The sequence below is a fragment of the Heterodontus francisci genome, chromosome 16 (assembly GCF_036365525.1).
Source record: "Heterodontus francisci isolate sHetFra1 chromosome 16, sHetFra1.hap1, whole genome shotgun sequence".
NCBI classification, from domain to species: Eukaryota; Metazoa; Chordata; class Chondrichthyes; order Heterodontiformes; family Heterodontidae; genus Heterodontus; species Heterodontus francisci.
In genome coordinates this window covers 71,623,165-71,637,974 of record NC_090386.1, presented here as the reverse complement: position 1 = coordinate 71,637,974, position 14,810 = coordinate 71,623,165, and the positions used below count along the sequence as shown (strand labels likewise).

The following is a 14,810-nucleotide window of genomic DNA, read 5'->3' as shown; positions in this document are numbered from 1 at the left end:
CCAATTCCCACAGTTACCTTAACTATACCTCCTCACACCCTGCTACCTGTAAGGACTCTATTCCATTATCCTATTTTCTCCATCTCCATCGCATCTGTTGCGATGATGCAACCTTTCATACTAGCACTTCTATGTCTTCATTTTTTTGCAGCCGAGGATTTCCCCCTACCGTGGTTGACAGGGCCCTTGGCTGTGTTCATTCCATTTCATGCACTTCTGCTCTCACCCCTTTCCCTTCAGCCCAGAACCACGATGGGGTTCCTATTGTCGTCACCTTCCACCCCACCAGGCTCTGTATTCAACGGATTATCTTCTGCCACTTCTGCCACCTCCAGTGTGATGTCACCATCAAACACATCTCCCCCTTCTTTCCCCTTTGGGCATTCCAAAAGGACTGTTCCATCTGCGATACCCTGGTACACTCCTCAGGCATTCCACCCCCAACACTCCAACACCCCCTCCCATTCTCAGGGCACCTTTGCATGCAAGCACAGATGTAACACATGCCCTTTAACTCCTCCCTTCTCATCGTCCAAAGGTCCAAACACTCCTTTCAAGTGAAACAACGATTTACTTGTACTCGCTGCTCACAATGTAGTCTGCTCTACATTGAGTAGACCAAATGCAGATTGGGACCCCAAAAGCTATCTGGACAGTCGCTTTCACAGAGACACTGCTCCCAGTTTATGGTTCTCTCCAGTCCATTGAAACAGTCTTTTCCCTACAACTAGTTTACAGAAGCACTGTCCCTAAAATCCCTTCCCACTCTCTGAAGCACTTTGTCTCTCACCTCCCACCCACCCCAAAACTTCACAGAGGCATTCTACTGTCTTAATGAACAGCTTACAGCAGGTCCCAATGCTTTATTGTTCTAGAAACCGGAATGTTTACTGCTGGCAGGAATTTTTATGGGGTAATATGAATCCACAGTCCCAACAGTTGATTTTTCACCCCAGGGGATAAAAAGTGAACACATTTTATATATATTGTGTACGCCTGGCTATCCCATTACACACTGACTACATTCATTGAAATATGGCTTGGCCTATTCATCTGATGTTGGTAATCATGAATGAATTTTCTCTTACAGGATGAAAGTTCAGTGAGCAGCGATGATTTTGATATGAGTGACACCACATGGATTTCAGCTGACCAGTGTGTGAACTCTGATTTAAGCCCCAGTCAAGAAGAAAGAATGCACAGCCCACAGAATCTGCATAATCAGGAATATGGTAAGTTTGCTGTTAAATAATAAAATCTATCAAGAAGCTGGGATTGTTGCAACTTACTTTTTTTGTGGTCAATTAAATTGGAACTGTCTTTTGAATGAAAATCAGAAAGAACTTGCATTTTTATAGCATCTTTCAGGGCATTCCAAAGTGCTTCACAACCAGTGATGTACCTTTGAAGTATAGTATTGTTATAATGTAGGAAAACAGCAATTTGTAAACAGGAAGGTTCCGCAAACAGTATTGAGTTAAATGACCAGATAATCTGTTCTGGTGATTTTGGTTAAGGGATAAATATTAGCCAGGACACTAGAAAAAATTCCTGCTCTTTTTCATATAGTCCCATGGGATCTTTTATATCCACTTGAGAGGGAAGACGAGGCCTCAGTTTAATATTGTAGATATATTCAAATGGAAATGTTGTTACTTAGTGAGACAGAGCAAAATGTGTGTGTGAAATGTTAAACTTCACAGTAGTCTGCTTAGGCCTCTTCAGGAAGAGCTCAAACCCACACTTGCTAGTTGTCTAATGATTGACTAGAGACAATCCTCTTTGGGTGGGTGGTAAATCTGATCTCCCTGAGGGAGGTTAGTTCCAGGATTGCACACCTGGTACAGATTGGAATCAAGTGAATATTTCATGACATACTTGATAACGTAATATGTGAGCAAGACAGGTAAGCAATACTTTAGTGCATTGTTGATTGATTGACTACCTAGCCTAGCTTAATAATGGGAGATAGAGGTGTTGAACTGTCATTGTACGCTAGTATTCCTCCCTGTTCGCACCAGATAACCCTGCAAACTGTGCTTTAAGTGGAGGATTTTAAAAAATTTGTTCATGGGATGTGAGTGTCGCTGGCTAGGACAGCATTTATTGCCCATCCCTAATTATCCTTGAGAGGGTGGTGGAGAGCCGCCTTCTTGAACTGCTGCGGTTCATGTGGGGTAGGTATACCCACAGTGCTGTTAGGAAGGGAGTTCCAGGAATTTGACCCAGCAACAGTGAAGGAACAGTGATATAGTTCCAAGTCAGGATGGTGTGTGACATGGAGGGGAACTTGCAGGTGGTGCTGTTCCCAGCATCTGCCGCCCTTGTCCTTCGAGGTGGTAGAGGTCGTGGGTTTGGAAGGTGCTGTCTAAGGAGCCTTGGTGCTTTGCTGCAGTGCATCTTGTACACACAGCTGCCACTGTGCGTCAGTGGTGGAGGGAGTGAATGTTTGTGGTTGGGGTGCCAATCAGAAGGGCTGCTTTGTCCTGGATGGTGTCAAGCTTCTTGAGTGTTGTTGGAGCTGCACCCATCCAGGCAAGTGGTGAGTATTCGATTGCAATCTGACTTGTGCCTTGTAGGTGGGGACAGGCATTGGGGAGTCAGGAGGTGAGCTAGTCGCTGCAGGATTCCTAGCCTGAAACCTGCTCTTGTAGCCATGGTATCTATATGGCTACTCCAGTTCAGTTTCTGGTCAATGGTAACCCCAGGATGTTGATAGTGGGGGCTTCAGAGATCGTAATGTCTTTGAATGTCATGGGGAGATGGTTAGATTCTCTTTTGTTTAAGATATTAATTGCATGATACTTGTGTGGCGCGAATGTTACTTGCCGTTTATCAGCCCAAGCCTGGATATTGTCCAGGATATTGCTGCATTTCTACATGGACGACTTCAGTATCTGAGGAGTCGCGAATGGTGCTGAACATTGTGCAATCATCAGTGAACATTCCCACTTCTGATCTTATGACTGAAGGAAGGTCCTTGATGAAGCAGCTGAAGATGGTTGGGCCTAGGACACTACCCTGAGGAACTCCTGCATTGATGTCCTGGAGCTGAGATGATTCACCTCCAACAATCACAACCATCTTCCTTTGCACTAGGAGAACTTTCCCCCTGATTCCCATTGACACCAGTTTTGCTAGGGCTTCTTGATGCCATACTCAATCAAATGCTGCCTTGATGTCAAGGGCAGTCACTCTCACCTCACCTCTTTAGTTCAGCTTTTTTGTCCATGTTTGAACCAAGGCTGTAATGAGGGCAGGAGCTGAGTGGCCGTGGCGGAACCCAAACAGAGCATCACTGAGCAGGTTATTGCTAAGCAAGTGTTGCTTGATAGCACTGTAGACGACACTTTTCGTCACTTTACTGATGATCAAGAGTAGACTGATGGGGCAGTAATTGGCCGGTTTATATTTATCATGCTTTTTGTGCACAGGACATACTTGGGCAATTTTCCACATTGCCGGGTAGATACCAGAGTTGTAGCTGTACTGGAACAGCTTGGGCTAAGGACACAGCAAGTTCTGGAGCACGGGTCTTCAGTACTATTGCCGGAATGTTGTCAGGGCCCATAGCCTTTGCAGTATCCAGTGCCTTTAGTCGTTTCTTGATATCTTTTCTTAATGCTTGTGACTGGAGAAGTAGAAGGAAATGTATCATTTCTCTGTGTTGGTAAGCTGTATAAATGTAGTTGTTTAAATGCCAGTTGTACCCCTGCATACTTGGCTTTCCTCAGCTTTTGCTTTTGTCAAATTGCACCTAGCTCTGTGGATGTAGGTAAGTGGGTTTATTGTGTTACAGAAAGAGCATGTGCACTCCATTTCAGGCAAACAGAAACTGCAACTGTGCGGTTTTCTCTGGTTATTTGTTTTTATCTGTGTTAGATACCTCATTAAGAATAAATACATAAAATCCAATCCTATTTTAGAATCTGTTTAATATCAAGTTCATCAGTATCACAGACACTGGCATGTTAAATTTGTAAATTAGTACCAATTCATTGTATGATGGTGAGAATTTAATATGGTTGTGACTAGCCATCTATGTAAAGAATTGGAAACTCATGAAGTTCAGAGGGAGAGCAATGAGGAACTAGGAATTCTAGTCCCTTTCTGTTTAATGAATAGCCTGTTTACCAATTCAGAGTTCAGAAGTAAAATATCAGTCAAACTTTTCAGTAGCACATTTTCTGACACATTTTTAATTGTAGTGGACTAGTTTGAAAAATGCAAACTATTTCATATTGTTTTGCATTTCTATAGTTTGCCAAATTGTAGGTAAAATTGAAGTTGTGCACTAATAATAGAAATCATGTAAGGGTATTAAGTTTTGGCAAAATGTACTGCAGTTAGCAGTTGCATTTTTAGATAAAATCAGAAATATTCACTTCATCTCTAGGCAATGACAATAAAAAGTAATACAAGTGATCAGGATTGTCCACCTACGACCTATTTGCATTATGTACCAAAATGTCCCATATGTAATATGTGCTAATAGGACAGGTACTTGGAGGCCTAGCATGCGGTTTCAGATGTTTTCTACAGTTTCAGTGCAAATTAAACAACACAACAGTTCATCTATCATTGTATTGCACTAATTTACTGAAGCTGTGGATCACCTGACTGACATGAAGTTAAAAATTAATACTTGCCCACCGAATTTGAAAAGAGAGTTCTTACAGATATACTTGTAATACTATTTACCCACAGCTATACAAATTTGCTTAAAATGCATGAAACTTTCTTTGATCTTCTCCCCCCGCCCCCCCCACCCCACTCCACCGAACATTTAATCTTGAGTTAATTACCTGATAATTCTTTTGCTGTCCCTCCTACAGTGGTTTTGCAGTATTTGCTTAAGAAGAAAGTGTTTTATTTATTAATTTGTTACTCCTCCCTCTACAGGACCTTCCTTATTTTAATTATTTACATGATTATTACATTTTTTTTTTGCTCCTTTACTCCCTTGGTGGATTTATTGCTCATGCTGAAATGGTTATTTGTGTAACATTGCCCACAGCGTTTTCACAGTCAAAGGACTTTCACTTGACCAGGTGGCCATTCACAATTATCCAAGCCAAGGCCAAGAGTCCAGGCATTCTTAGAGCCAATGCTGAAAGCACAGGCGTTGCTGAAACAGAAGCATTTCTGGGTTGAGTCTGGTTCGGGCACTAGAGATCGTTCTGTGCAAAATATAGCATTTATACTCCATTATATATTGTGTATTACAAACTCCTATGTATCTCCTGTAGAATAAAAACAAAAACACTGTTAATACCCAGCAGATCTGTCAGCACCTGCCAAGAGAAAGAAATGCTCACATTTTGGATACAAACTGTTCATCAGAGAAATGGTCCGTTTGATGATCTTCCATATTTGCGGAATTTCTGTTCCTATTCTAGACAAATGAGCAATGTAATAAATGGATACTATCGAGTATAAAATAAAAATAGTTTTAAGAATGTGCAATGCAATACCTGAAGTAATGGCTCAGCATGCAATATTTCACTTGTGGCCAGAAAAATATGGAAATATTTCAACAGTGGTTAGGTGTATTTTGACCATACAAACATAAGATAAAATTAAAAGTTTTTTTAAAAACAAGGAACTATTTACTGATCAGGTATTTAGTTGAGTACAATTTGAAGGAAGTATAACATTAGTCAGAATTGATTATGTTACTGGTAGCATTGCTGTGATCCACTAATTGTAAATCGCAGATTGAATGTTTTGTGAAGTAAAATTAGAACACAGGAACAGGAGTGGATCAATCAGCTCCTTGGGTTTGTTCCTCCGTTCGGTTAGATCATGGGTGATGTGTACAACAACTGCATTTACCCGTTATTTTCTCCATATCCCTTGACACCCTTAACTAACAAAAATTTATTGATTTCAGTCTTGAAAATTTCAGTTAGTCCAGCACTCTATTGGCTATTTTACTGTTCATGTGAAAAGGTACTTCTAAATGGCTTAGCACTTTAAAATTATGCCCTATTGCTCTGGATTTCCTCCCCCGCAGCCACTCCCTACCGACCCCCACCAATCAGAGGAAATAGTTTCTCTGTATCTACCCTATCCGTAAATTCCGTAATGATTTAAAATACCTTTATTAGATCACCATTAAACCTTCTAAACTCAACGAAATGCAAACCAAATTTGTGCAACTTGTCCTCATAATTTAGCCCTTTAAGCCCTGGTATCGTTCTGGTGAATCGGCACTCTTTCCGTTCCAAAGCCTGTATATCTCCCTTGAGCTTCGTGCTGAAAACTGAATGCGGTCCTCCTGTTGGATTCTGCCCAAGGCTCTGTACAACTGAAAGTATCGCGTCCTCACTTTTTTGAATTCCTTTCCTCTTATTGAAGGCCAACATTCCATCAGCCTTTTTATTTACTTTTTGTATGTGTGCTCTAGCTTTAGTGATTTGTGTACATGGACAATTAAATCTCTTTGCTCTTCCACAGCTCCTAATTTTTCATCATAAAAGTATTCCAAATTATCTTTCTCAGATCCAAAGTGGATGACCTAACATCTCTCCATATTGAACTCCATCATGTCATAGTGTTTATTCACTCATTTAGTTTGTCTATGTCACTTTGTAACTTCGTGCTCCCATCTATATCTTACTGTGCTTTGTAACTCGGTGATATTTGCAAACTGGGATATACAACTCTCTATTTCTTCTAAGTCATTAACATATATGGTGAAATGCTGTGAACCCAGTACCGATCCTGAGGGAACACCACGTATCACATCCCACCAATCCTACCTCCCAATCAATTACCAACACATGTCACAAGGTTTCTCCAATTCTATGCATTCTTATCTTTGATAATCTCTTGTACAGGACAGAATCAAATACCTTCTGAAAGTCCACACAGACAACATCAATAAGCACTCCCCTATCCACTTTTTAAAAAATTCATTCATGGGATGTGAGCATCGCTGGCAAGGCCAGCATTTTTTGCCCATCCCTGTTACCCTTAAAAAGGTGGTGGTGAGGTGCCTACTTGAACTGTTGTAGTCCATGTGGTGTAGGTACACCCACAGTGCTGTTAGGCAGGGAATGCCAGGTTTTTGACCCAGCAACAGTGAAGGAACAGCGATACAGTTTGAAATCATGGTAGTAAAGTGGCTTGGAGGGGAACTTGCATGTGGTGCTGTTCCCATGTGTCTGCTGCCCTTGTCCTTCTAGGCGGTAGAGGTTGCAGGTGTGGATGGTGCTGTCAAAGGAGCCTTGTTGAGTTGCTGCAGTGTATCTTTTAGATGGTACACACTGCTGCCATTGTGCATCAGTGGTGAAGGGAGTGAGTGTTTACGGTGCTGGATGGGATGCCGATCAAGCAAGCTGCTTTGTCTTGGATGGTGTCGAGCTTCTTGAATGTTGTTGGAGCTGCACTCATCTAGACAAGAGGAGAGTATTCCATCACCCCCTGACTTGTGCCTTGTAGCTGGTGGAAAGACTTTGGGGAGTCAAGAGGTGAATTCCTTGCCACAGAATTCCCAGACTCTGACCTTTTGTAACCACAGTATTTATATGGCAGGTCCAGTTAAGTTTCTGGTCAATGGTAATGCCCAGGTAATGGTGGGGGATTCAGCAGTGGTAATGTTGTTGAATGTCAAGGGAAGATGATTGATTCTCTCTTGGAGATTGTCATTGCCTGGCATGTGTGGTGAAAATGTTACTTGTTACTTATCAGCTTAAGCCTGAATGTTGTCCAGGTCTTGCTGCATGCAGACACGGACTGCATCAGTATCTGGGGAGCCACGAATGGCACTGAACCCTGTGCAATCATCAGCAAACATCCACATTTCTGACCTTATGATGGAAGGATTGATGAAGCAGCTGAAGATGGTTGGACCTAGGACACTACTCTGAGGAACTCCTGCAGTGATATCCTGGGGCTGAGATCATTGGCCTCCAACAACTGTCAAGAAGCTCGATACCATCTAGGACAAAGCAACCTGCTTGATTGGCACCCCATCTACAAACATTCACTGCCTCCACCACTGACACACAGTAACAGCAGTGTGTACCATCTACAAGATGCACTGCAGCAACGCACCAAGGCTCCTTAGACAGCACCTTCCAAACACGCGACCTCTACCACCTAGAAGGACAAGGGCAGCCGATGCATGGGAGCACCACCATCTGCAAGTTCCCCTCCAAGCCACACACCATCCTGACTTGGAAATATATCACCATTCCTTCACTGCCGCTGGGTCAAAATCCTGGAACTCCCTTCCTAACAATACTGTGGGTCTACCTACCCCATATGGACTGCAGCGGTTCAGGACGGCGGATCACCATCACCTTCTCAAGGGCAATTAGGGATGGGCAATAAATGCTGTCCTAGCCAGCGACGCCCACATCCCATGGATGAACAAAACAAAAAATCTTCCTTTGTGCTGGGTATGACTGCAACCAGTGTAGAGCTTCCCCTTGATTCCCATTGACTTCAATTTTGCTCTGGCTCCTTGATGCCACACTCTGTCAAATGGTACTTGATGTTAATTGCAGTCACTTTCACCTCACCTCTGGAATTCAGCTCTTTTGTCCACATTTGGATCAAGGCTGCAATGAGGTCTGAAACCAAGTGGCCCTGGCGGAACCCAAACTGAGCATTGATAAGCGGGTTATTGTTGAGTCTGTGCTGCTTGATAGCACTATCAATGATGCCTTGCACCACTGCTGATGTCTGTGAGTAGACTGATTGGGCAGTAATTGGCTGGATTGGATTTTTCCTGCTTTTGTGAGCAGGACATACCTGGGAAATTTTCTGCATTGTTGGTTACATACCAGTGTTGTATCTGTACTGGAACAGCTAAGGACACGGCTAGTTCTAGAGCACAAATCTTCAGTACTACAGTCGGGATGTTTGCAGGGCCCATAGCCTTTGCTGTATGCAGTGCCTTTAGCTGTTCCTTGTTATCACCTCGAGTGAGTTGAATTGGCTGAAGACTGACTGAAGAAGGAGGCCGGGATTGATCATCCACTTGGCATTCTAGCTGAAAACTGGTATCTGTGTCATTGAATCATTTATGGCACAGAAGGAGGCCATTTGGCCCAATGAGTCCATGCTGGCTCTCCGCAGAGCTATCCAGTCAGTCCCACGCCCCCGTTCGATCCCTGTATCCCTGCAAGTTTATTTCCTTCAAGTGGCCATCCAATTTTCTTTTGAAGTCATTGATGTCTTCGCTTCCACCAGGTCATTACCACTCGCTGCGTAAAAAAAGTTCTTCCTCATATTCCCCCTGCATCTCTTGCCCAAAACCTTCAATCTGTGTCCCTAGTCCTTGTACCATTAGTTAATGGGAACAATCTTTCCTTGTTTAACTTATCTATGCCTGTCATAATCTTATACACTTCTATTAAATCTCCCCTCAATCTTTGCTCTAAGGATAACAACCCCTGCTTTTCCAACCTAACTTTGTAACTAAAATCCCTCTTTCCTGGAAGCATTCTGGTGAACCTCGTCTGCACGCTCTCATGGACCCTCACATCCTTCCTAAAGTGCGGTGACCAGAACTGGACGCAATACTCCAGCTGAGGCCTAACCCGAACTTTATAAAGGTTCAGCATAACTTCCGTGCTTTTGTACTCTATTTTTGCTCTATTTATGAAGCTGTAATGCTGGGGACCTCAGGAGGAGGCCAGGATCCACTCGGCATTTCTGGTTGAAGGTGGTTGCAAATGTTTCAGCCTTGTCTTATGCACTGACGTGCTGGTCTCCCCCATCATTCAGGATGAGGATGTTTGTGGAGCCTCCCCCTCCAGTTAGTTGTTTAATTGTCCACCACCATTCACAACTGAATGTGGCAGGACTGCAGATCTTTGGTTGGTTGTGGGATCATATAGCTCTGTCTGTCGCATGCTGCTTTCACTGTTCAGCATGCATGTAGTCCTGTGTTGTAGCCTCACCAGGTTGGCACCTCATTTTCAGGTGTGCCTGGTGCTGCTCCAGGCATGAGCTCCTGCACTCTACATTGAACCAGGGCTGATCTTCTGGCTTGATGGTAATGGTAAAGTGAGTCATATGCCGGGCTGTGAGGTTATAGATTGTGGTTGAATACAATTCTGCGGCTGATGCCCACAGTGCCTAATGGATGACCAGTTTTGAGCTGCTCGATCTATTCTGAATCTATCCCATTTAGCATGGTGGTAGTGCCACACAACACAATGGACGATACCCTCAGTATGAAGACAGGACTTCGTCTCCACAAGGACTGTGCGATGGTCACTCCTACCAATACTGTCATGGACAGATGCATCTGCGGCAGATTGATGAGGATAAGGCCAAGTAGGTTTTTCCCTCTTGTTGGTTCTCTCACCAACTGCCGCAGGCCCAATCTGACAGATATGTCCTTCAGGACTCGGCCAGCTTGGTCAGTGGTGGTGCTACCAAACCACTCTTAGTATGGACACCTGAAGTCCCCCACTCGGAGAACATTCTGTACCCTTGCTACCATCAGTGCTTCTTCCAAATGGTATTCAACTGAGTACTGATTCATCAGCTGTAGGTAGTAATCAGCAGAAGTTTTCCTTGCCTATGTTTGACCTGAAGCCATGAGACTTCATGGGGTGCAGAGTCAATGTTCAGGACTCCCAGGGCCAATCCCTCTCGACTGTATACTACTGTGCCACCTCCTTTGATGGGTCTGCCCTGCCATTGGGACAGGACATACCCAGGGATGGTGATGGTGGAGTCTGGGACATGTATTGTAAGGTATGATTCGGTCAGTATGACTGTCAGGCTGTTGCTTGACTAGTCTATGAGACAGCTCTCCCAATTTTGGCACAATTCCCCAGATGTTACTGATCTAGTGATCCAGAGACCCAGCCTAATGCCCTGGGGACACTGATTTAAATCCCACCACGGCAGCTAGTGGAATTTAAATTCAATTAATAAATGTGGAATTGAAAGTTAGTCTCAGCAATGGTGGCATGAAACTATCATCAATTGCCATAAATACCTATCTGGTTCACTAATGTCCTTTAGGAAAGGAAATATTCCGTCCTTATCTGGTCTGGCCTACATGTGACTCCAGACCCACAGCAATGTGGTTGACTCTTAACTGCCCTCTGAAATGGCCTAGCAAGCCACTCAGTTGTCAAGGGCAATTAGGAATGGGCAATAAATGCTGGTTTTGCCAGTGACACCCACATTCCAAGAAAGAATTTAACAAAAAACTGATAGTGAGGAGAACTTTGCAGGGGCCAACTGGGTAGGGGGTGTCTGTCGTTTCCAGTGCCTAGGTCGTTGTTGGGTGGTCCGTCCTGTTTTTTAAAAACTTTTCTGTAGTGGTTTGATACAACTGAGTGGCTTGCTAGGCCATTTCAGAGGGCAGTTAAAAGTCAACCACATTGCTATGCTCATGGCCTTGTCAAAACATTCAACTGGATTAGTCAGACATAACCTACCCTTCACAAATCATGACTCTCTTTTGATACTTGTCCCAAGTGCTCGGTCACTCTTCTCTGATAGATTCCAGTAACTTCCCCACAATTGATGTTAAACTGGCAAGTCTGTAGTTACCTTGGGCTGGCTTGTCTTGCAAGCTTCAGGACCCTAACTTTGGTACCAAATGGGGGTCCCGAGCCCGCACTTGACAGCAGTAAGACCAGCTCAACAATCTTCTGGGGAGGCCGTCTCAAGCTTGCCGTCCAGTTAAGGATGGTGGGTGGGCTTTTGATGCTGTCGGCAGGCATCTCTGGAGCTTTGGCAGCCTCACCAGGAGAGGTGGGTGTTTCTGAAAAAGGTCAGGAATTATGAGGGCCCCCCAAAGTGCAGGCACCTTCATTGGTCTGCACAGCAGTGCAGAAATTAACAAGAAGGCCACAATTGCAGCCTTTCATGCTCAAGGCCCCATCAATGGGGCTTGGAGACTCTGGTTCTGATGGCTCCCCAGGCTGCTGCAAGGGGTTTGTCTCCATTGAGCTGATGGCCTTCGCATGCAGTTGGGTGGGTGGGGTGGGGGGGGGCACTCTGCCAGTGACAAAATGCTGGGGAGGCTGAAAAATCTCCTCTAATTGGGGTCTCAGTCAACCTAATTGGCTGTCCATCTCCGTGATCCTCTTCTCAGCCTGCCCTGGAAAACTTCCACTGCAACAGCAATGCATCAGGGAGCTGCCCAATGTGGCTCCCACTATTTTCCCACCCGCCCACCCCTGCTTCCATCCGATGGGTTGGCCCCATTACCACAAGGCCGGGAAAATCCAGCCCCTAGTTTCTCTGTTCTTTCCTTATTAAGTAATGGAGTGACATTTGTAATTTTCCAATGCACAGACAATTTCTGAACCTGGAGAGCTTTGGAAAATTATAACTAAAGCATCTTCAATTTCCTCACTTTCTATTAATATACACTGGTTTCATATCATGCCAATTGCTTATTTGAATACCTCCTATTGATTTTTCTATAGGTTTACCCATTAACTGTTCTGCCCAGTTTGCTCTGGATAATTTATTTCTCATCCCTTGGAAGTTTGCCTTACTTGAATTTAAACTCTTGGTTTTAAATTCTTCTCCTCCTGAAACTGAATATCAATTTCAGTCATATTATTGTTACAACCATGTGAGAAAGGTGTCCAAGGGTCCCTCTCTGCCTTCACCTGGTCTTACCGTAACAGGGTTTAATTTTTAAAACACCGTGTTTTTAGCTCCCCCTTGGTGAATCCTTGTTCACCGCTTTCTAATTATAAGGCAAAGAAACCAGCACAAACAGGTTTTCTTAAATTTTAACTTTTCTTCTTTAAACCTATTAATCTCCTGCTCTGCCATTCAATTAGATCATGGCTGATCATCTATCTCAACTTTCCCATGCTATTCCCATATACCTTGATCTCATTAGTATCCAGATATCTATCCATTTTTGTCTTGTGTGGAGAGGAGGGAAGGACATTTATGGAGGATAACTGTGAGGCATGGGTGTGAGAGGGCAGGAGGATGAGGGTGAAGGTGAGTGTTGGCTCTCCAGATGGGGATGTGAGGAGGTGCCTGGAGAGAGAGGAATGAGTGCACTGGCAAACTGTGTTAGCCTGAGGAGTGCCGTGCAGGAGAATACTGGGAAAGTGTAGGGCTTAGCATCTGAAAGTGTTATGCCACTCACATTTCTTACCCTCCTGTGGTCCTTGATCCTCGGTGCTCTGTCACCAGATTGGAGAACCACACTGCTGCTGACTTCCTTAGCCTCTTCCATGCACGTCTCTTGGTTTGAGAGGTTGTTCTCTTCCTCCTGTCATTGGGAAAGATCACCTCAGTGCAGTCCCTCAGATCCTGTAGCAGGAACTCCAGATACTTGAGAGACACTGGAGGCAGCCTTCCCCGGTCTCCTCTCCATTTCGATGCTTGCTGCAGCCTCAGGAATCCATTTCCAGTTGAGTCTTTCTGACCCATGTCAGTGTCCTTTTTAATTAGAAATTCTTCTTTGGACAGATTTGGTGCGTCATTGCATCCACCCTCTCTGGTGAGGATACCTGGAAGCCGGATGCTAATGACATGGCTCAGTTAAAGAGCCATGGCAAAGCCCATTTCAGCAGCAGTTGGGTTCCTGACTTATTACAGGTTCCGCCGTTTTGCCAGGGACTAGGACTTGAGCATTCCACCCTATGCCTCTGTTTATAAAGCCAAGGGTCTTGAATGCTCCTGTGACAGCACCTTCCAAACCTGCAACCTCTACCACCTAGAAAGACAAGGGCAGCAGACATATGGGAACACCACAAGTTCCCCTCCAAGTCATTCACCATTCTGACTTGGAACTATATCACTGTTCCTTCACTGTCGCTGGGTCAAAATCCTGGAACTCCCTCCCTAACAACACAGTTAGGGTGTACCCGCACCATATGGATTGCAGTGATTCAAAAGGCGGCTCACCACCACTCGCTCCAAGGCCAATTTGGGATGGCTTGCCAGCAATGTGCACATCCCAAGAATGAATAATTTTTAAAAATGCTTTTTTAACAGCCTTCTCAACTTGTCCAATGATTTGTGTATTTATGCAGTCAGATCTTTCTGGTCCTGAATGCCTTTAAAATTGTATCATTTAGTTTATATTTCCTTCCTTGTTCTTCTAGTAGAATATATCACTTCATACTTCTCAATGTTAAATTTCATCTGCCATGTGCCTGCCCATTTCACTGGTCTGTCTATCCCCCTCAAGTCTGTTACTATTCTCCTCACTCTTTATTTCATTTCAGAGTGGGATCTGCAGACTTTGAAATTAGGCCCTGTATACCCAAGCCCAGATTAAGAATACCGGAGTTATCAAAAGGAACAGTGGTTCCAATACCAAACTCTGGGGACGCCCCAGTGACTGAAAAACACCCTTTGCTGCTACTCTTTGCTTTCTGTCCCTTAACCAGTTTTGTAACCGTAGTGCTAATACCCCATTAATCTCATAGCCTTTAATTTTGCTAACAAGCCTATTATGAGGTACTTTGTCAAACACCTTTTGAAAGTTCATATACACATCAACTGTACTACCCTTTCCATTACTTCAAAAAGGAGCTCAAACAAGTTAGTCAAACACGATTTGCCCTTAACAAATCTGTGCTGGCTGTCATTTATTAACTTCAATTTTTCCAAGTATCTATTAATTTTCTCTCTGATTATTGCAATTAAAAGCTTCTCCACCACCTACATTAGACTGATTGGCCTGTAGTTGCTGGGTTTATCCACTTCCTTTTTTGAACAGTAGGTTTAACATTTAGGAACATAGGACTTAGGAGCAGGAGTAGACCTGCACTCTTCCAGCCCTTGGGCACTGCTTCTGCATCTAAGGGGGATTAGACAACTGTGGCCATAGCATCCAATACCTC

The 14,810-nt window shown here is 44.0% G+C and overlaps 1 protein-coding gene across 2 annotated transcripts in view; it reads left to right on the top strand.

Moving 5' to 3' along the window:
• The window catches only part of nol4lb (nucleolar protein 4-like b), a 372,518-nt gene that overhangs the window by 94,067 nt on the left and 263,641 nt on the right, over nucleotides 1-14,810 (top strand). For both annotated transcript variants that reach the window (XM_068048369.1, XM_068048368.1), the window contains exon 5: nucleotides 1,091-1,232. In XM_068048369.1, coding sequence (XP_067904470.1) covers nucleotides 1,091-1,232 — 142 coding nt within the window. The remainder of the gene's footprint in view (nucleotides 1-1,090; nucleotides 1,233-14,810) is intronic.